The sequence below is a fragment of the Scyliorhinus torazame genome, chromosome 15 (genome assembly GCF_047496885.1).
Source record: "Scyliorhinus torazame isolate Kashiwa2021f chromosome 15, sScyTor2.1, whole genome shotgun sequence".
In the NCBI taxonomy this organism is placed as follows: domain Eukaryota; kingdom Metazoa; phylum Chordata; class Chondrichthyes; order Carcharhiniformes; family Scyliorhinidae; genus Scyliorhinus; species Scyliorhinus torazame.
In genome coordinates this window covers 159,022,817-159,044,759 of record NC_092721.1, presented here as the reverse complement: position 1 = coordinate 159,044,759, position 21,943 = coordinate 159,022,817, and the positions used below count along the sequence as shown (strand labels likewise).

At 47.9% G+C, this 21,943-nt stretch overlaps 1 protein-coding gene across 7 annotated transcripts in view; it reads left to right on the top strand.

Annotated features, from left to right (window-relative positions):
- The window catches only part of LOC140391939 (stAR-related lipid transfer protein 13-like), a 938,750-nt gene that overhangs the window by 859,758 nt on the left and 57,049 nt on the right, over nt 1–21,943 (top strand). For all 7 annotated transcript variants that reach the window (XM_072477005.1, XM_072477004.1, XM_072477010.1 and 4 more), the window contains one exon: nt 3,057–3,120. In XM_072477005.1, coding sequence (XP_072333106.1) covers nt 3,057–3,120 — 64 coding nt within the window. The remainder of the gene's footprint in view (nt 1–3,056; nt 3,121–21,943) is intronic.

The window sequence follows — 21,943 nt, the reverse complement described above, 5'->3', positions numbered from 1 at the left end:
TGAACTTCCATCACTTCAGTAGTAACCAGTGATAGTCCGCCTCTTGGAACTTGAGTGGACACAATTGGTATGTCATTCACTCTGCCAAGTAACTGCAACTTCTTCCAAGTCTGTGAGCTCAAAGTGGATGCCATGAAGTTAAACGTTTGCAGCGCAGTTACACAAAAGGAACCGCTTTATTGGTTTGGATGCTCAATAAGCGTCAATGGTGACCACCTGAAACAAAGACGGGCATCATTAAAATATGTTAATACTGCTGCTGGGCTGGAATCGGGTCCTCTTTGAGAAGTTGGTGTCTGTGCACTTGAGACATTGGCGGCGATTTTGGGTCCGTGTTGGTCGTCAGCATAAATGGTGACATGAAGCCAGAGGTTCGCAAGTGTCAGAAAGCGAGAATCTCGCCAGTGAGATTTTCCACACCCCTCGCCAGTAACATAATGAGGGAACCTCATTTCAATAAATTTAAACATCATTGAATGACTTTCCACAATGTTTCTCCTCACTCTGAAATAATATCATTGGATTCCGCCCATCATTTGCTGAAACCAGCCAGCAATTCGTGGCTCAAGTCAGGAAACCGCCTTCGCAAGGACTACTTGAATTTTAGTTTTAGGATGTTTTGGGGTCACTTTTTTTGGCTGACTGATTGGCCTTGCTTGTAAAATACTTTCAAAGGAAGAGTTGGTGACGGTCAAGATTTACATGGGAGTGTTGCTGGGCTTAATTTCATGGCTCATAACTCAGGGGACAGCACTGCAGTGGTTGCAAGATGAAGGTGGGAGGTGCATGGGAGACCATACAGCATGTGGAACGTCAGGAAATTCAGAGGAGCAGCATGTAAGGTGGCTGCGCTTCAGCAGAAAGACAGGCTGAGGTAGATGGGTCTCTCAGGGAATTAAGGGACATGTCAATGGGTGAGAAAGTGGAGCTGAAACTTAGCTATGGCTGTATTGAATGGCAGAATAGGTTTGGCGGTCTGTGTGGCCTACTCCTATTTCTTCAGTTCTTTAATCAGTTATTTGTGCCATCAATTGGAGCCCACCATCAATGCAGGTATGTTCAAAATGGCTATAAACTTTAAGCCCCTCGTACTTCCAAACTTGCTGATAATATTAATAGCATCGCCTGGCTTGCTGTGAAATTGGCAACCAGGTGACAACTTATTGTTGAAAATGAAAGTCTTGTATTTATATAACGCCTTTTGCAACCTCAGGACATTTCGAAACACATTTATAGGCAATCAATTACTTTTTGAAGTGTAAGCACTGTTGCAATGTAGATAAACATGGCAGCTAATTGGTGCACAGCACAGTCTTGCAGATCGGAGCAGCAGATCTGACCATCTGGTTTAAGTGATGTTGTTGAGGGATAAATGTCCAGAGTCGAACATCTTGTTCTCTTTTTAGTAGCGCTGTGAGATTTCTGGGTCCACCAGAAAGAGCAGATGGGATCTTCGTTTAACATCTGATCCAAAAGACAACCATGTAAAACTCTTGTCAGTAATACAGTGGAGAGCCAGCCTGAAGTCTCTTGGAGTGGAGTGGCACTTAAATTCAAAATCTTCTAACTCGGTGATGTGAGCGCTACCACTGTCCACGGGAGCTGGGGGGCGAAAGAAACAGTTTATCCATATTGCCGGATTCCAAAAGAACCCTGCATGACCCCCCAATTCGACCAAGAGCTTTTCTCAATAGGAATAGGCTTCTATGTTGAACTTGTTTGTAACCACTAGCAGAAAGTGATATATGTTTGTCCTTTCTGTTCCACCCAAACTTAACCAGACTATTCGGTGGTAGGAAAGCTGCTGGGGAGAAAGGGGTATTCACTCACCAACTGGTTCATGGTCTTGCCAATATAATCATCGGCATAGAGCAACAAAGGTTCTGACTTGAGCAAACCATTTGTGTCATGAAACTAGAGGATGTAGGTGATGAGATCAACTCCCCACCATCTGTACTTGCCCTCATGGCTTTGCATCTGTCGTATCATAATGCACAAATTTATACGCCAATGTGCAGCCCTATTGTAATCAAGGTGAGGTTTATAGCAGCAACTGCAATAGGATTCAATGGTGGGTAAGTTACGTTAATCATTGATGCAGTGGCTTCTACCACAGAGATGAGCAGCTATTCATTTTGTCCTTTTTCTTAAAATAAACAGACCCATTTGCACTCAAGACCTAAAACTTCCAGCACACCAAATTAAGCTGAACCATCTAAATTCAAATTACGTTTATGAAACACAGGGGCAGCGCAGTGGTCCCAGGTTCGATCCCGGCTCTGGGTCCGTGTGGAGTTTGCCCATTCTCCGTGTTTGCGTGGGTTTCGCCCCCACAACTCAAAGATGTGCAGGGTAGGTGGATTGCCCACGCTAAATTGTCCCATAATTGGAAAAAGTGAATTGGGTACTCCAAATTTTTTTTAAAAAATGAAACACATTTCAAATGCAGCTATAAAAGTCCTTTTCTCAGGGTGTGGTTCCGTGGAACAGCAATGTTTAGTTAAACTCAGTTACCGACTTTTAGTGGGCGGAAGTTTCCAATTGTATTGGGTGTTAAGAATCCTCTGATGATATCAGTTTGTGTGAGAAACCTGAAAAGGTGTTCATCACTTACTATGTTTATCACACAGTATAAACAATCAAGTAAATTGACTGGGCAGACCTAAGTAGGCAAACGACATTTAGCAGTTCCACTTGCAATAAAGGGACCTGCTGACCTATGTTTGCTGATGAGGTAGGCTGGAGAAGCCAGACCGATTCACAGACAATGCTGCTGTTTAAATGAATGAACCTGAACAGAATGCCAAATGGGATGTATTGTCACTGTTTATACTGACTGGTTTATAACGCAGACCTACGACATGGGCTCTAGCAGTAGCCTAAAATGTTACTGTGCAGGTGAACATTTTTCCCCAGATCATTCAACATCTTTCAGTTTAAAAGTAGCAATTAATTGCCTAGAAATGTAAGTCCCATCATTGGACTGCCATTAGCTGAGGACAGTTGTAAGTCAAATTAGATTTTGATTTCTGTTTTGGATTTTGATTTATTTCCAGGCGACTGAATACTCTGAACAAGTGCACCTCTATGAAAATCGACATCAATCTTCCCAGGAAAAAGGTAAGGACATTTCTCTTGTCTAATTTTTGACTTCCATGTGTAGCTTCTGGCATTGTCTGGTGTCTTTCAAATCGATGCCTAAACTTAAAATATACAATTTGTGTACCAGTGTTAGAAGTGGCTCATTGGGTTTATTAACAATGTCAGCAGTTATTTTGTAATGACTAAGTAGCAGCATTTACAATTATTACGTAAAACAGTACGTTATTTTCTCTCAGGTTCTCAAACTGTTCCTACATCTTTCCGAGTTGTGGACCTAATTTTAACCAATTGTCAGCCAAACTCTGGTCAGACATCCATTTTACACCTTGCCTGAGTTATTGCAGTTTAAAATCAGACTGGGATCAAAATTGGGATCTAACCCACACCTGTTCCATTCCCAGTGGTCAGGATAGGTTAAAATTGCAGTTGATTTGCCTTGAGGAACAGAAAAGAATGACAAAGTTTAGAAACAAAAGACTTTGGGTGTGATCTTCGGCCACGCTGCGCCGGAAAAGCATCTCGTCTCAGCACAGCGTGGCCGGTGAAAGCCAGGAGACCCCGTTACCGGGATCTACCAGGCTCGCAACGCCTAATGTGATTCAACACAATCTCACGAGACATTTCAAGGATCACTTTTTGGCAAATTGGCATATTTAGAGCGAGGCAGTAAGCCTTACTGTGCAGATTCCCAAGGTACCTGAGGCTTTGGGATTCAATCCTTTTGCCTCGGGGACGTCAGGTGTGCACTGTTGGTACTGGTCCCACAAACTAGGACCAGACGGAACGGCACTCATGCGAGTCTCCAAAGGGATCGGAGGTCCCCAGCTGCTTGCCCTTTGGGCAGGTTGGTGCCCTGGCACTGCTGGTGCCACCTGGATACCCTGGTAGTGTCAGCCTAGCACCTTTGCAGTGCCACCTGGGTGCCAGGTTCACTGCCAAGGAGCCAAACTGCCATTTTATGCGTGCGATTGGGCCAGGGTTGTTGGGGGGGGGGGGGGCGCCAGGGGACCCTCCCATGTTGCGTTCAAGCTGGAGGGAGGTTGGGTTTTTTTTTTTGTGGGCCTCTGAGATCGGGATGCTAAACCGGGAAGTTCTGGCGAGCAGAGCTCCCCATTGTAAAAAAAAACGGTGCTATGTGTAGCCTCAGCCGCGCGTTCCCCCTTTCGGCCCTTTATTCAACGCGAGTAGCACTGCGAGTGCTGGAAAACACACGACTAAATGTGCTCGCTAGGGGACTTTGTTCCCTTTTGGGAAGATCGTGCCCTTTGTGGCCTTTGTATTTGTTCCTTTCCATTTAACAATGGAGACTCCATTCAGTACCGTGCAATTGTCTCCCCTTTATATGATATGATTTATACAGAAAAACAAGGGGACACAACCACCTGCCCCTCGACAGCTCCAGAAAGGTTTTTTTTAAAAAACAAGTTTTTATTATGGAGCTCAGAAGGAAAAATGTTCCTCTTGGCTCCACGTTAATTTCATTGACAACTGCAGGTTCCAATTCGCACCCTTTCCCAGGTCCTTCCACTCCCCACATGTTGCTTGCAGCTGAGGCCAACGTCTGGGCTCTTTCCAGTCTATAAGGCTGCCTCTAGGTCAATGACGGGCACCTGCAACTTGGCAATAGTAAATAAATAGGCCTACGGACTATAGTCGTAGTGTTATTACGTATTTGCAGTGTAGCTGCACTGAGATCTTGCCTGTATTTCAACAGCTTTTAGGCCACGGTTTCCAGAGTTATCACTCCCAGAGCCACTTCACCTTTGAGTCTTTCAAACTGCAGTCACATTGATCGCTCTCCTTGCTTGCTAATCACATAAATCAATTTCTGTGCATCTGTACTCTTGTACCACCATCAATGACCATTGCATCCGAAGATGTGCATGTTAGGTGGATTGGCCATGCAAGATTGCCCTTGGTGTCAAAAGATATGGAGGTGAAGTTGCGGAGATGCGATGGGGGAGTGGGCCTAGGTGGGGTGCTCTTTCGGAGGGTTGGTGCAAACTTGATGGGCCGAATGACTTCTGTATGTAGGGATTCTATGATTCATATACTTAAGGATACGAAAACATGGTGTAAGCTCTATCAGTTCCCATTTCTCATCTTGGACAGTGCACTGAATAATTGCAGATACGTAGAATGATTGATTGTACATGCACACTGAAGCAAGTCTCCTGCATTCAGGATCAATAGAATTTTATTGTGTGAGCTAGTATTCTGCTTACTAAAGGAATAGCAGAAGATTTTGGTATAAATCTGGAAGAGTAGATCATAGATGTTGCAGGTCTTCTCTCGTCTCGATTGCTATTTAGCCCCAAGCCCATGTTGTGAGATGAAGGACAGGATCCTCCGGCCTCCCAGCTGTGTATTTCTCGGCAGAGGGAGGGGACACATCGTTCACTGGTGGGGGGATTCTTTGCTCCTGCTGCTGTCAATGGGGATTAACATTGAAGCCACCGCATGCTGCTGGCGAGCCCGTGGGCAGTGGTGTGCAGCCAGCAGGACCGGACAATCCTGCCACAAGCGAATGAAAATTGAAACAATGAAATGAAAATCGCTTATTGTCACAAGTAGCTTCAAATGAAGTTGCTGTGAAAAGCCCCTCGTCGCCACAGTCCGGCGCCTCGGGGAGGTTGGTATAGGAATAGAACCCGCGCTGCTGGCCTGCCTCGGTCTGCTTTAAAAGCCAGCTATTTTGCCCTGTGCTAAACCAGCCCCTGGTGGGATATGGTGGGATAATTCCAGTCAAAACACCTTTTGATTACCCAAACTTATTTGTGTGAAATGCTGAGTGTCCAGACAGAACCTTCCAATCCATTCATCTTGACCGAATTTCATCTAATGCTGACGTTTGAACACCACATGATCCAGCTTTTTTAATCTTGATTTTCATTTGTAGATTTATCAAAATTGCCAATATGTGCCTGTAATAAATGGGCATTCTGGAAGATTGTGCTACATTGACGAATGTAATGAAAAAACTGGACAATTGTATTGGTAGTACCTTTATCTCACAGCGTTAGTTACCAAGAAGTCCTGAGGAATTAGTTCAATTTACATCTCTCGAGGCAGAATGCCAACAGCAGCAAGGATAAATGGTTCCACCCCACCCGCCTCCACATTCAAAGGATGATCCTCCCCCAACTCTAGCTTGATGCCATCACTCGCCCAGTTAGCATTCCAAAGATCCTTTCACTATTCTTCAATTACCCCCAACACCTCATCTCCCCCCCCCCCCTCCCATAACGCCTCCTCATACAATTGCAGGGGATGTCTTCATTGTCCAAAACTTCCAGATGAAGCAGCGATATGCTTGTACTATAAGTTTAGAATACGGAATTTGCTAGTTTATTCTTCACAGCTGACCAATTGGGTGACCATTTTGCATCTGCAAACTGAACTTTCATATGCTTGCCATTTTGATTAACCATCTTGATTGATCGCTCACTCCTATTTCTGTTCTTTGCCTGTTGCATTGGTTGAAATACAAGACAAGCTGGAGGAACCCCACTTCTTTTGATTAGGCACTTTCCAGCCTTCTGGCCACGACATTTGAGGTCAACTTCAGACCATAAACTCTGACCATGTTTTGATTCTGTTTTTTCTTCTGCCATGTGCCAGTTTTAATCTGTTTTTTCATGTTTTGCTTTTGGCAGAGTTGATCATTATTTAGGCATTTACACTCACTTTGGACATGTGCTTTGTCAGTTTACTAGAACCATTGCCATTCTCTTTGCCATTTGATCCAAGATGTCTTTGTCATTCAATCTCTCTTGCTTCTCAGACCTTCCCTTTGTTTTTCCTCCCCTCTGCCCTTTCAATAGCATAAAACCCATCACCTTTCTAGCTTCCTTCAGTTCTGAAGAAGAGACAAGACTAGATAGACCTTAACTGCAGTATTGCACTCCATTCTATGTGTCAGACTATAGGAAGGATATGAGTGCAGAGGAGGTTTACAAGAATGGTTCCAGGGATGAGAAACCTCAGTGATGAGGATAGATTGGAGAGGTTGGAACTATTCTTCGTGGAGAGAAGAAGGCCAAGGAGAAATTTGATCAAGATGTTCAAAATCATGATGGGGCTGAACATAGTAGATGGGAAGAAACTGTTCCTGCTCACAACATGATCAAGAATTAGAGGGCACAGATAAACTGATTTGCAAAAGAAGCAAATGTGATGTGAGAAAAAGGTTTTCAGAGTTGTTCCGGTCTGGAATGCACTGCCTGAAATTGTTGGGGAAACTGGTTCAATCGAGGCTTTATGGCTGATTTGAGTAGAAATCATGTGCAAGAGTATGTGGAGAAAGCAGGGGAATGGCCCTAAGTCATGATACTCATTTGGAGAGCTGGTGCAGGCACAAAGGCCTGAATGGGCTCCTTCTGCACCATTACAATACTGTGATTCTGTGAAAAGGCACATTCGACTTGAAATGTTAACACTTGCTTCCCACAGAGGCTGTCAGACCTGCTGAGAATTTCCAGCACTTTGCAGTACCGGCAGTACTTTGTTTAATGGTTGCTGGTGACAGAAAAAGGAGGTGAAAGGATCAGGAGCGAGAGAAGAAAATGGAGAAGGAGAGAGGTGAAGAGAAAGTAATATACAGGAGGGGAAAGAGAGAGAAAATTGCTATTTCCCCACTCGCCCACTTTCTCTTCTGTAAATGTTTGGCTCTCTTACTCTACTTGCAGACTGGCTGAAAAAATTATTTAATGAGTAGCCGAGCCCTGTTTGCTGCAGGTACAGCCCCCAGCATTTCGGCCAGCTAAACTCAGTAAAGGGATTTGTATTTGTTTGTATAGTTTAAGTGTGGGGGTGCATGAATTGTACTGACTCCCCATTATTATCCCACAATCACTTCTGGCAATCCGCAGTTTGTAAGCTCCCTTCAGCACCCATATTCTTCAGCCATTGTCAGCTTTAAATTAATGTTTGTATAAATCCTTTTCTGACTGAAGTAAGTGAGGCGCATGATGGCTCATTTTGATGCAGGAATTTGATTGAAATCGAACATTGCATTTGTGCTGCCTCTACAATTACTGTGCAAATAAACTTTGAGATGGAGCTCTTTTATGAACATTGGTTTTCCTCCTGAGGAATTTATCAAATTGACTGGAGTGTCAGTTTTGAGATCTGCAGGGACACACTGCTGATTTGAATGAGCTGTATCTGCACTTTATTTTTTAGATGTGTAGCACAATCAATCACTCACGAGACGAGAAGAGAAGGAGTCAATCGATGGCTTTATTATGCAGACTTGTTCCCCAGCAGCACAGTTACAGAATGTGGCTGCTGGGAGAACCCGGGCTCTTATACTCCACCTTACTGGGTGGAGCCAGTAGGCGGCTCATCTAATCGGGACCCGGCGTCTATCCACCAATAGCCCCTCGGCATCACAGGGTACCGTAATACCCCTAATGCATACCACCACATTCACCCCTTGTTAAAAAGGAACCCGGCGGGGGTAGTGGGCCGTATGGTAGTAAGGGTTTACAGAGTCGGTACCTGGGATGCCACTAACACAGCGGCTATGCTCCGATATCAAACTACTAGCACTATTTGCAATGCCGCTTTTACTGGGTAACTGAATTATTTACAGAGGCATTTCTTGCTTTGTTATAAAGATTTGATGAGTCGAATGGGTGCCCTGGTCGTCCTCCCCGATCATCTCAGCCCCGGTTGTGATGCAGGCGCTGGCTCGGGCACCGTCATCTCTGTGAGCGTAGCGATGTCTCTTCCTGCTTCACTCCCCTAGGCGGGGCGGGGGAAGGACCGATCCACCCGGGAAGGGGGCGGCTGTGGGGTGCGACGGTGGGAGGGAGGGGGTGATTGGTGGAGGTCTCGCAGGGAGACCGTGTCCTGTCGGCCGTCAGGGTACGCCACGTAGACGTACTGAGGGTTTGCGTGGAGGAGATGAACCCTCTCGACCAACGGGTCCGATTTGTGCACCCGCACATGTTTTCAGAGCAGGATGGGTCCCGGGACTGCCAGCCAGGTCGGGGGTGATGTTCCGGTGGGGGACTTCCGAGGGAAGACGAGGAGGCGTTCATGCGGTTTTTGATTTGTTGTGGTACAAAGCAGTGACCAGATGGAATGGAGGGCGTCCGTGAGGACCTCCTGCCAGCGGGAGACTGGGCGGTTTCTGGACCGGAGAGCCAGCAGGACAGTCTTCCAGACCGTTCTGTTCTCCCTCTCTACCTGTCCGTTACATCGGGGGTTGTAACTGGTCGTCCTGCTCGAGGCAATGCCTTTGCTGAGCAGGAATTAACGCAGTTCGTCGCTCATGAAGGAGGACCCCCTATCGCTATGTATGTAGGCGGGGAAACCGAACAGTGTAAAGATGATGCTGAGGGCTTTAATGACCGTGGCCGTGGTCATGTCGGGGCAGGGGAAGGCGAATGGAAAACGGGAGTACTCGTCAACCACATTCAGGAAGTAGGTGTTGCGGTCGGTGGAGGGGAGGGGCCCTTTGAAGTCCAGACTGAGGGACGGGAAGCCTTTATCAGGTGCGCTTTATCTGGCCGGTAGAAGTGCGACTTGCACTCTGCGCAGATTTGGCAGTTCCTGGTGGCTGTTTTGACCTCCTCGATGGAGTAGGGCAGGTTGCGGGTCTTCACGAAGTGATAGAACCGAGTGACCCCTGGGTGGCAGAGGTCCTCGTGGAGGGTTCGGAGATGGTCCACTTGTGCGTTGGCATATGTGCCGCGGGATAGGGCATCGGAAGGCTCGTTCAGCTTTCCGGGACGATACAAGATCTCATAGTTATACGTGGAGAGTTCTATCCTCCACTGCAAGATCTTGTCGTTCTTGATTTTGCCCCACTGTGCATTGTCGAACATGAAGCCAACCGACCGTTGGTCAGTGAGGAGAGTGAATCTCCTGCCGACCAGGTAATGCCTCCAAAGTCTCACAGCTTCCACTATGGCCTGGGCCTCCTTTTCCACTGAGGAGTGGTGGATTTCTGAAGCGTGGAGGGTGCGTGAGAAAAAGGCCACTGGTCTGCCCGCTTGGTTGAGGGTGGCCGCCAGAGCTACGTCGGACGAGTTGCTCTCGACTTGTAAGGGGAGGGACCCGTCGATCGCGTGCATCGTGGCCTTTGCGATATCCGCTTTGATGCGGCTGAAGGCCTGGCGGGCATCTGTCGACAGGGGAAAGACAGTGGACTGAATTGGCGGACGGACCTTGTCCGTGTAGTTGGGGACCCACTGGGCGTAATAACAGAAAAAGCCCAGGCAGCATTTCAGGGCCTTGGAGCAGTGAGGGAGGGGGAACTCCATAAGGGGGCACATGCGTTCAGGGTCTGGGCCTATAAACTCCATTTCGTACTACGTAGCCGAGGATGGCTAGACGGTCGGTGCTAAACACTCATTTCTCCCTGTTGTATGAGAGATTCAGGGCGTTTGCGGTCTGGAGGAATTTATGGAGGTTGGCGTCGTGGTCCTGCTGATCGTGGCCGCAGATGGTGACTTTATCGAGGTACGGAAACGTGGCCTGCAAACCGTACCGGTCAGCCATTCAGTCCATCTCCCGTTGGAAGACCGAGACTCCAGAGTGACGCCGAATGGAACCTTTAAAAAGTGGTAGAGCCGCCCATCTGCTTCAAAAGCAGTGTATTTGCGGTTGCTCAGGCGGATGGGGAGCTGGTGATAGGCGGACTTAAGGTCCACCGTGGAAAATACCTTGTACTGTGCAATCCAATTGACCATGTCGGATATGCGGGGGGAGAGGGTACGCATCCAGCTGCGTGCACCTATTGATGGTTTGACTATCGTCTATGACCATCCTCTGCTTCTCCCCGGTCTTTACAACTACCACCTGAGCTCTCCAGGGACTATTGCTGGACTTGATTATGCCTTCCCTCAGCAGTCGCTGGACTTCTGACTGGATAAAGCTTCGGTCCTGGGCGCTGTACCGTCTGCTCCTAGTGGCGACTGGTTTGCAATCCGGGGTCAGGTTCGCAAACGGAAGGCGGGTCGACCTTGAGGGTCGCGAGGCCACAGATAGTGAGTGGGGGTATAGGGCCGCCGAATTGAAATGTTAAACTCTGGAGGTTGCACTGAAAATCCAACCCCAGGAGTGTGGCAGCGCAGAGGTGGGGGAGGACGTAAAGCCGGTAGTTCTTGAACTCCCTCCCCTGCACCGTGAGGTTCGCAATGCAGAACCCTTTGATCTCTACCGAATGTGACCCTGCCGCCAGGAAAATCTTTTGATTTCTCGGGTGGATCAGAAGGGAACAGCGTCTTACTGTATCGGGATGTATAAAACTCTCCTGGCTCCCAGAGTCGATCAGGCAGGGCGTCTCCCACCCGTTTATGAATACCATTGTTGTTGCCGTTTGGAGTGTTCAGGGCCGCGACTGGTCCAGGGTCACCAAAGCCAGTCGCTGTTGCTGCATCGGGGTGTTTTCCTCAGGCCCCGTGGGGCCGTCCATCCCAGGGTCCTTAGCTGTCAGCCAAGATGGTGGCGTCCACGGGTCGCACACGGTCGGGGGTGGACAAGATAGCGCCGCCCATTGATCGCACGTGGCCGGAGGAGCACAAAATGGCGGCGCCCATCCCTCCCGCATGGAATCCGGGACCCAAGATGGCAGCGCCCGTTGGCTGCACATGGATCGTTGGGGCATGAGTTTGGGGCCCTGGTTCTCCCCCCGGAGATTGCGGCGACCCCCCGGGCCTGGCACACTGCTACAAAGTGCCCCTTTTTGCCACACCCTTTACAGTGGGCTGAGTGGGCCAGGCAGCGCAGTCGGCGGTGTTTCGCTTGTCCACAAAAGTAATAGCGGGGCCCCCCCGGGAGATCTGGCGCTCTGGCAGCACAGGCCTGCGGGGAGTGCCAGGGGTTCGGTCGCGGCGGGGGTCCACGGTGCCCAAGGGGCTGCCACACTCCCCAGTATTAACAGCGTACTGTAGAATTCGTCCAGCGATTCCCCGGGGATTTGCCATCGCGTCGCGAGCTGGTGGTGTGCGTAGACCTGGTTGACGGGCCGAACTTAGATTCCTCTCAGCATGGCGAGTGCCGCCTGGAAATCGTCCGCGTCCTCTATGAGAGTGTAGATTTCCGAGCTCACCCTGGAATGCAGGACCTGCATTTTCTGGTCTTCTGTAGGTACGCATGTGGCCGTTTGGAGGTATCCTTCAAAACACGCTAACCAGTCTGGGTAAGCACGGTAGCCTTGTGGATAGCACAATTGCTTCACAGCTCCAGGGTCCCAGGTTCGATTCTGGCTTGGGTCACGGTCTGTGCGGAGTCTGCACATCCTCCCCGTGTGTGCATGGGTTTCTTCCGGGTGCTCCGGTTTCCTCCCACAGTCCAAAGATGTGCAGGTTAGGTGGATTGGCCATGATAAATTGCCCTTAGTGTCCAAAATTGCCCTTAGTGTTGGGTGGGGTTACTGGGTTATGGGGATAGGGTGGCGGTGTTGACCTTGGGTAGGGTGCTCTTTCCAAGAGCCGGTGCAGACTCGATGGGCTGAATGGCCTCCTTCTGCACTGTAAATTGTATGATTCTATGATTCAGTGTTTAAAAGTGGCCGCTGAGTTTGCCGCGTGGGGGCTAATTCGCAGACTCTCCGGTGTGATTCGGAGCTCCATGTTCTTTAAAGTCTGCGTAATAAATTGTAGCACAATCAATCACTCAAGAGACCAGATGAGATGGAGTCAAACGATGGCTTTATTATGCAGACTTGTTCCCCAGCAGCACAGTTACAGAATGCAGCTGCTGGGAGAACCCGGGCTCTTGTACTCCGCCTTACTGGGTGAAGCCAGTAGGCGACTGATCCAATCTGACCCGGTGTCTATCCACCAATAGCCTCTCGGCATCACAGGGTACCATAATACCCCTAATACATTCCACCACAATATGGTTCCAGGCAATATCAAATGAAGCTACATTATGTAACCGCAGAGATCAGGACATATTTTGGAATGAGAACCAGTTAATGAAATGGAATAGAAATTTGACAGGAAGGTCCAGAGGAAGAGCTATTCATGGAAATCATTTCAGGCTGATTGTGTTTATACTATGACTCAAATGAAAACAAATACAGGGTAATACTCTACAGGGCTGCTTTCCCACTACTGTGGGGGAGGAGATCAGATCAAGAAATTTCTTGACTCGTTAGAAAGTGCCGTCTTCTGAGGACCCAGATTCGAATCCCGGCCCTGGGTCACTGTCCGTGTGGTGTTTGCACGTTCTCCCCATGTCTGCGTGGATTCACCCCCACAACCCGAAGATGTGCTGGTTAGGTGGGTTGGCCACACTAAATTGCCCCTTAATTGGAAAAAAAAATAATTGGATACTCCAAATTTATTTTTAAAAAGTGCCGTCTTATCCAATGTTTGCTCCAGGAGTACGGGATCGAATCAGGCCCATCAACAGAGGGATATAGATAAGCTGCAGAGCTGGGCTGAGAGGTGGCAAATGGAGTTTAATGTAGAGAAGTGTGAGGTGATTCACTTTGGAAGGAATAACAGGAATGCGGAATATTTGGCTAATGGTAAAGTTCTTGAAAGTGTGGCTGAGCAGAGGGATCTAGGTGTCCATGTACATAGATCCCTGAAAGTTGCCACCCAGGTTGATAGGGTTGTGAAGAAGGCCTATGGAGTGTTGGCCTTTATTGGTAGAGGGATTGAGTTCCGGAGTCGGGAGGTCATGTTGCAGCTGTACAGAACTCTGGTACGGCCGCATTTGGAGTATTGCGTACAGTTCTGGTCACCGCATTATAGGAAGGACGTGGAAGCTTTGGAGCGGGTGCAGAGGAGATTTATCAGGATGTTGCCTGGTATGGAGGGAAAATCTTATGAGGAAAGGCTGATGGACTTGAGGTTGTTTTTGTTGGAGAGAAGAAGGTTAAGAGGAGACTTAATAGAGGCATACAAAATGATCAGGGGGTTGGATAGGGTGGACAGTGAGAGCCTTCTCCCGCGGATGGAAATGGCCGGCACGAGGGGACATAACTTTAAACTGAGGGGTAATAGATATAGGACAGAGGTCAGAGGTAGGTTCTTTACGCAAAGAGTAGTGAGGCCGTGGAATGCCCTACCTGCTACAGTAGTGAACTCGCCAACATTGAGGGCATTTAAAAGTTTATTGGAGAAACATATGGATGATAATGGCATAGTGTAGGTTAGATGGCTTTTGTTTCGGTGCAACATCATGGGCCGAAGGGCCTGTACTGCGCTGTATTGTTCTATGTTCTATGTTCTAACATCCCTGGATGCATATTGGAGGCGGCCGCAGAGCTGGTCACCCAATTGTTTGACCTTCCCACCCTCGCCCCATAATTTCTCCCGACCCGTTCTCCCTGCCAACTTGTCCCTCACTTCCCCCTGTGGCCCATTATAGTTCCAATGCCAAATCATGCCATCCCATCCACCACCTTTGACCCTTAAGCCCTCCATGCCAACTCGACAAGTAAATATACCATGGACAGATGAATATAGAATTATGTGGAAAGCAGCCATAATGATGGCCCTTGGGGAAATTTCAACAAACATCTATGTAACTGTTGGAACAGAAATTTTAAGCTCCCAATGACACGGGCAGCTTTTTATTTTTAAAGGGCTGGGATTTAATTAACTTCACAGCACAACAATTCTACAGACCGTATCCACCCTTCAGATCATTTACGTCTCCGCTTAAAAATTCATAACTCCCACAGTGTGGGTTGAGTTCCTTACCACAGTGAAAATGAGGTCTGTTTGAGCTCTGTGCTGGGATAGGTAGCTCTGGAAATTTGACAACTTGCTGGACCTGCTCAGTATAAGTGTGCTAACACAATTGTTGCAGCGGGAAGGATGCGGGTTGGGATGTTGGCAAGTGCGGGATGGAGTCGGGCCTGCCGATCCCAGAAATAGAACATCACTGGCCACGTGGATGGGCGATAGCTGAGGTGGATCAAGGCGGATTAGCTCAGCAGGGTGTTTTGACAATTTAAGTGAGTTGTTGACTTTGTTTTAAAGTGGTTACAATACGTTATGTCTGTCGTCTTTGTCCGTGTGAAGTGTTTGGAGCTTCTGTTATTGATACTTTAATGACCTTGTCCGACACGTTTGTAGGAACAGGAGTCTTTCCAAATGATTTGTGAATGGGTATTTTTTTTTTTTCGTTTACCCCTCAGCAGTTCCACAATTTCCCTTGTTAGTATGTGGCTCATTGGTGATACCGGGTGAATGGGTATGGAAGGGGAATGAATTGACATGGACAATGCGAGGGACCATGGGGAGTGACTGGGGATCATGGGGAGTGACTGGGGATATCGGTTAGCATGGAAGACGTTTTGAATGTGCCTCTGAAAAGATTTCTGAATTCAGACTATTGTCCAGGACTCCTATTAGGGTCCGTAAAACATCAGCCATGGAGAAGCTGGTCCAGCTGCCTACCCTGGGAATTTAGACGATCGGGTTGGTAGTGCAGTGCTCTCTACCCACATCCTCAGTCCAAACAAACAAAGAACAAAGAAATGTACAGCACAGGAACAGGCCCTTCGGCCCTCCAAGCCCGTGCCGACCATACTGCCCGACTAAACTACAATCTTCTACACTTCCTGGGTCCGTATCCTTCTATTCCCATCCTATTCATATATTTGTCAAGATGCCCCTTAAATGTCCCTATCGTCCCTGCTTCCACTACCTCCTCCGGTAGTGAGTTCCAGGCACCCACTACCCTCTGCGTAAAAAACTTGCCTCGTACATCTACTCTAAACTTTGCCCCTCTCACCTTAAACCTATGCCCCCTAGTAATTGACCCCTCTACCCTGGGGAAAAGCCTCTGACTATCCACTCTGTCTATGCCCCTCATAATTTTGTATACCTCTATCAGGTCGCCCCTCAACCTCCTTCGTTCCAGTGAGAACAAACCGAGTTTATTCAATCGCTCCTCATAGCTTATGCCCTCCATACCAGGCAACATTCTGGTAAATCTCTTCTGCACCCTCTCTAAAGCCTCCACATCCTTCTGGTAGTGTGGCGACCAGAATTGAACACTATACTCCAAGTGTGGCCTAACTAAGATTCTATACAGCTGCAACATGACTTGCCAATTCTTATACTCAATGCCCCGGCCAATGAAGGCAAGCATGCCGTATGCCTTCTTGACTACCTTCTCCACCTGTGTTGCCCCTTTCAGTGATCTGTGGACCTGTACTCCTAGATCTCTTTGACTTTCAATACTCTTGAGGGTTCTACCATTCACTGTATATTCCCTACCTGCCTTAGCCCTTCCAAAATGCATTACCTCACATTTGTCCAGGTTAAACTCCATCTGCCATCTCTCCGCCCAAGTCTCCAGACAATCTAAATCCTGCTGTATCCTCAGACAGTCCTCATCGCTATCCGCAATTCCACCAACCTTTGTGTCGTCTGCAAACTTACTAATCAGACCAGTTACATTTTCCTCCAAATCATTTATATATACTACAAAGAGCAAAGGTCCCAGCACTGATCCCTGTGGAACACCACTGGTCACAGCCCTCCAATTAGAAAAGCATCCCTCCATTGCTACCCTCTGCCTTCTATGGCCTAGCCAGTTCTGTATCCACCTTGCCAGTTCACCCCTGATCCCGTGTGACTTCACCTTTTGTACTAGTCTACCATGAGGGACCTTGTCAAAGGCCTTACTGAAGTCCATATAGACAACATCTACTGCCCTACCTGCATCAATCATCTTAGTGACCTCCTCGAAAAACTCTATCAAGTTAGTGAGACACGACCTCCCCTTCACAAAACCGTGCTGCCTCTCACTAATACGTCCATTTGCTTCCAAATGGGAGTAGATCCTGTCTCGAAGAATTCTCTCCAGTAATTTCCCTACCACTGAAGTAAGGCTCACCGGCCTGTAGTTCCCGGGATTATCCCTGCCACCCTTCTTAAACAGAGGAACAACATTGGCTATTCTCCAGTCCTCCGGGACATCCCCTGAAGACAGCGAGGATCCAAAGATTTCTGTCAAGGCCTCAGCAATTTCCTCTCCAGCCTCCTTCAGTATTCTGGGGTAGATCCCATCCGGCCCTGGGGACTTATCTACCTTAATATTTTTTAAGACACCCAACACCTCGTCTTTTTGGATCACAATGTGACCCAGGCTATCTACACCCCCTTCTCCAGACTCAACATCTACCAATTCCTTCTCTTTGGTGAATACTGATGCAAAGTATTCATTTAGTACCTCGCCCATTTCCTCTGGCTCCACACATAGATTCCCTTGCCTATCCTTCAGTGGGCCAACCCTTTCCCTGGCTACCCTCTTGCTTTTTATGTACGTGTAAAAAGCCTTGGGATTTTCCTTAACCCTATTTGCCAATGACTTTTCATGACCCCTTCTAGCCCTCCTGACTCCTTGCTTAAGTTCCTTCCTACTTTCCTTATATGCCACACAGGCTTCGTCTGTTCCCAGCCTTTTAGCCCTGACAAATGCCTCCTTTTTCTTTTTGACGAGGCCTACAATATCACTCGTCATCCAAGGTTCCCGAAAATTGCCGTATTTATCTTTCTTCCTCACAGGAACATGCCGGTCCTGTATTCCTTTCAACTGACACTTGAAAGCCTCCCGCATGTCAGATGTTGATTTGCCCTCAAACATCCGCCCCCAATCTATGTTCTTCAGTTCCCGCCTAATATTGTTATAATTAGCCTTCCCCCAATTTAGCACATTCATCCTCGGACCACTCTTATCCTTGTCCACCAGTACTTTAAAACTTACTGAATTGTGGTCACTGTTACCGAAATGCTCCCCTACTGAAACATCTACCACCTGGCCGGGCTCATTCCCCAATACCAGGTCCAGTACCGCCCCTTCCCTAGTTGGACTGTTTACATATTGTTTTAAGAAGCCCTCCTGGATGCTCCTTACAAACTCTGCCCCGTCTAAGCCCCTGGCACTAAGTGAGTCCCAGTCAATATTGGGGAAGTTGAAGTCTCCCATCACCACAACCCTGTTGTTTTTACTCTTTTCCAAAATCTGTCTACCTATCTGCTCCTCTATCTCCCGCTGGCTGTTGGGAGGCCTGTAGTATACCCCCAACATTGTGACTGCACCCTTCTTATTCCTGATCTCTACCCATATAGCCTCACTGCCCTCTGAGGTGTCCTCTCGCTGTATAGCTGTGATACTCTCCTGAACAAGTAGCGCAACTCCGCCTCCCCTTTTACATCCCCCTCTATCCCACCTGAAACATCTAAATCCTGGAACGTTTAGCTGCCAATCCTGCCCTTCCCTCAACCAGGTCTCTGTAATGGCAACAACATCATAGTTCCAAGTAGTAATCCAAGCTCTAAGTTCATCTGCCTTACCCGTAATGCTCCTTGCATTAAAACATATGCACTTCAGGCCACCAGACCCGCTGTGTTCAGCAACTTCTCCCCGTCTGCTCTGCCTCAGAGCCACACTGTCCCTATTCCCTAGTTCTCCCTCAATGCTCTCACCTTCTGACCTATTGCTCCCGTGCCCACCCCCCTGCCATACTAGTTTAAACCCTCCCGTGTGACACTAGCAAACCTCGCGGCTAGGATATTTATGCCTCTCCGGTTTAGATGCAACCCGTCCATCTTATACAGGTCACACCTGCCCCGGAAGAGCTCCCAGTGGTCCAGATAACAGAAACCCTCCCTCCTACACCAGCTGTTTAGCCACGTGTTTGTCTGCTCTATCTTCCTATTTCTAGCCTCACTGGAACGTGGCACAGGGAGTAATCCCGAGATTACAACCCTCGAGGTCCTGTCTTTTAACTTTCTGCCTAGCTCCCTGAACTCCTGCTGCAGGACCTCATGCCCCTTCCTGCCTATGTCGTTAGTACCAATATGTACAACGACCTCTGCCTGTTTGCCCTCCCCCTTCAGGATTCCCTCTACCCGTTCGGAGACATCCTGGACCCTGGCACCAGGGAGGCAACATACCATCCTGGAGTCTCTTTCACGTCCACAGAAGCGCCTATCTGTGCCCCTGACTATAGAGTCCCCTATTACTATTACTCTTCTGCGCTTTGACCCTCCCTTCTGAACATCAGAGCCAGCCGTGGTGCCACTGCTCTGGCTGCTGCTGTTTTCCCCTGATAGGCTATCCCCCCCGACAGTATCCAAAGGGGTATATCTGTTCGAGAGGGGGACAACCACAGGGGATTCCTGCACTGACTGCCTGCCCTTTCTGGTGGTCACCCATTTCTCTGCCTGCACCTTGGGTGTGACCACATTTACATAACTGCGATCTATGACGCTTTCCGCCACCTGCATGCTCCTAAGTGCATCCAATTGCTGCTCCAACCGAACCATGCGGTGTGTGAGGAGCTGCAGTTGGGTGCACTTTCTGCAGATGAAGCCATCCGGGACGCTGGAAGCCTCCCGGACCTGCCACATCTCACAGTCTAACAAGTGACAGTTGGGGGCAGGGATGTCAGAATTTGGACCCTCCTACCATTTTAAATGGCTCAAGTCATTCTGGCCTGGCACACATCCTGGTCATGATTTCAAGAGAGGAATATTTCTAGAACAATGGTCTGTTGCAGGGAAAAAGAGAAAATAGAACTGAAGAATCTGTTGTAAACACGGCAGATTAAATATTCAATCCAATGGATCAAAATTCACTTTCCAATAAACCTGTCACGCATTATCAGCTGCAGTGATTGTTAATTCTCAATTACTAGTGAAATATCTGCACAACTACAAACTTGTTGAAGTCCTTCACTTTGGGAATTTGCTTTTATTTGGTGCATGAAAAATTTGCAGCTTGATCTAGCTGCTTGCTCACAAATAATTGGAAAAGATAATGGTACTTAAAGGGTTCATGATACAATCTTTCTACTGTTTCCTGTTATGAGAAGTTGTTTTCAAAGAAAACATTGCGTGTTCTGTGCATCTGCGTGTTCTGTGCATCTGCGTGTTCTGTGCATCTGCGTGTTCTGTGCTTTCATACCTTAGAAGGCAGCACATTATTTTTAATGATGGTGTGAATGATGAGGTATCATGCATTTGTTTATTTATTTATTCAAGGGATGTGGGCATTGCTAGCTAAGCCAGCATTTATTGCCCATCCCAAAGTGTCCTTAAGAAGGTGGTGATGAATCACAGCAGTCCCTGTGGTGCCAGTATATCCACAATACTGTTAGGAAGGGAATTCCATGATCTTGACTAGGTGACAGTGAAAGAATGGCGATATACTTCCCAGTCAGGATGGTGAGTGGCTTGGAGGGAAACAGGTGGTGGTGTTCCCATGCACCTGTTGCCCCTGTCCTTCAAGGTAGTAGAGGTTGAGAGTTTGGAAGGTACTGTCAAAGGAGCCATGTTGAGATGCTGCAGGGCATCCTAGTGTACACTAATGTCTCTTGGGAGTCTCTTGGCAGCGGTGAGGAGGAAGTGAATGCTGGTGTGCCAGTCACACTGCTTGCTTGTCCTGGATGGTGTCAAGTCTTGAGTGCTGTTGGAGCTGCAGTCATCCAGGCAAATAGAGGGTGTTCCATCGCATTCCTAATGTAAGCATTGTAGATAGCGGACAGGCTTTGAGGAGTCAAGAGGTAAGTTACTCCCCTCAGGATTCCTATCCTCTGACCTGCTGTTGCCGCCGCAGTATTTGTATGGCTGGTTCAGTTCAGTTTCTGTTCAATGAGAATTTGATATTGGGGGATTCAAAACATAGAACATAGAAAATACAGCACAGAACAGGCCCTTGGCCCACGATGTTGTGCCGAACCTTTGTCCTAGATTAATCATAGATTATCATTGAATTTACAGTGCAGAAGGAGGCCATTCGGCCCTTTGAGTCTGCACCGGCTCTTGGAAAGAGCACCCTACCTAAACTCAACACCTCCACCCAACACCAAGGGCAATTTGGACATTAAGGGCAATTTATCATTGGCCAATTCACCTAACCTGCACATCTTTGGACTGTGGGAGGAAACCGGAGCACCCGGAGGAAACCCACGCAGACACGGGGAGGACGTGCAGACTCCGCACAGACAGTGACCCAAGCCGGAATCGAACCTGGGACCCTGGAGCTGTGAAGCAATTGTGCTATCCACAATGCTACCGTGCTGCCCTTGAGAACAAATAAATCTACACTATATCATTTTACCGTAATCCATGTACCTATCCAATAGCTGCTTGAAGGTCCCTAATGTTTCCGACTCAACTACTTCCACAGGCAGTGCATTCCATGCCCCCACTACTCTCTGGGTAAAGAACCTATCTCTGATATCCCTCCTATATCTTCCACCTTTCACCTTAAATTTATGTCCCCTTGTAATGGTTTGTTCCACCCGGGGAAAAAGTCTCTGACTGTCTACTCTACCTATTCCCCTGATCATCTTATAAACCTCTATCAAGTCGCCCCTCGTCCTTCTCCGTTCTAATGAGAAAAGGCCTAGCACCCTCAACCTTTCCTCGTAAGACCTACTCTCCATTCCAGGCAACATCCTGGTAAATCTTCTTTGCACCTTTTCCAAAGCTTCCACATCCTTCCTAAAATGAGGCGACCAAAACTGTACACAGTACTCCAAATGTGGCCTTACCAAAGTTTTGTACAGCTGCATCATCACCTCACGGCTCTTAAATTCAATCCCTCTGTTAATGAACGCGAGCACACCATAGGCCTTCTTCACAGCTCTATCCACTTGAGTGGCAACTTTCAAAGGTGTATGAACATAGACCCCAAGATCTCTCTGCTCCTCCACATTGCCAAGAACTCTACCGTTAACCCTGTATTCCGCATTCATATTTGTCCTTCCAAAATGGACAACCTCACACTTTTCAGGGTTAAACTCCATCTGCCACTTCTCAGCCCAGCTCTGCATCCTATCTATGTCTCTTTGCAGCCGACAACAGCCCTCCTTACTATCCACAACTCCACCAATCTTCGTATC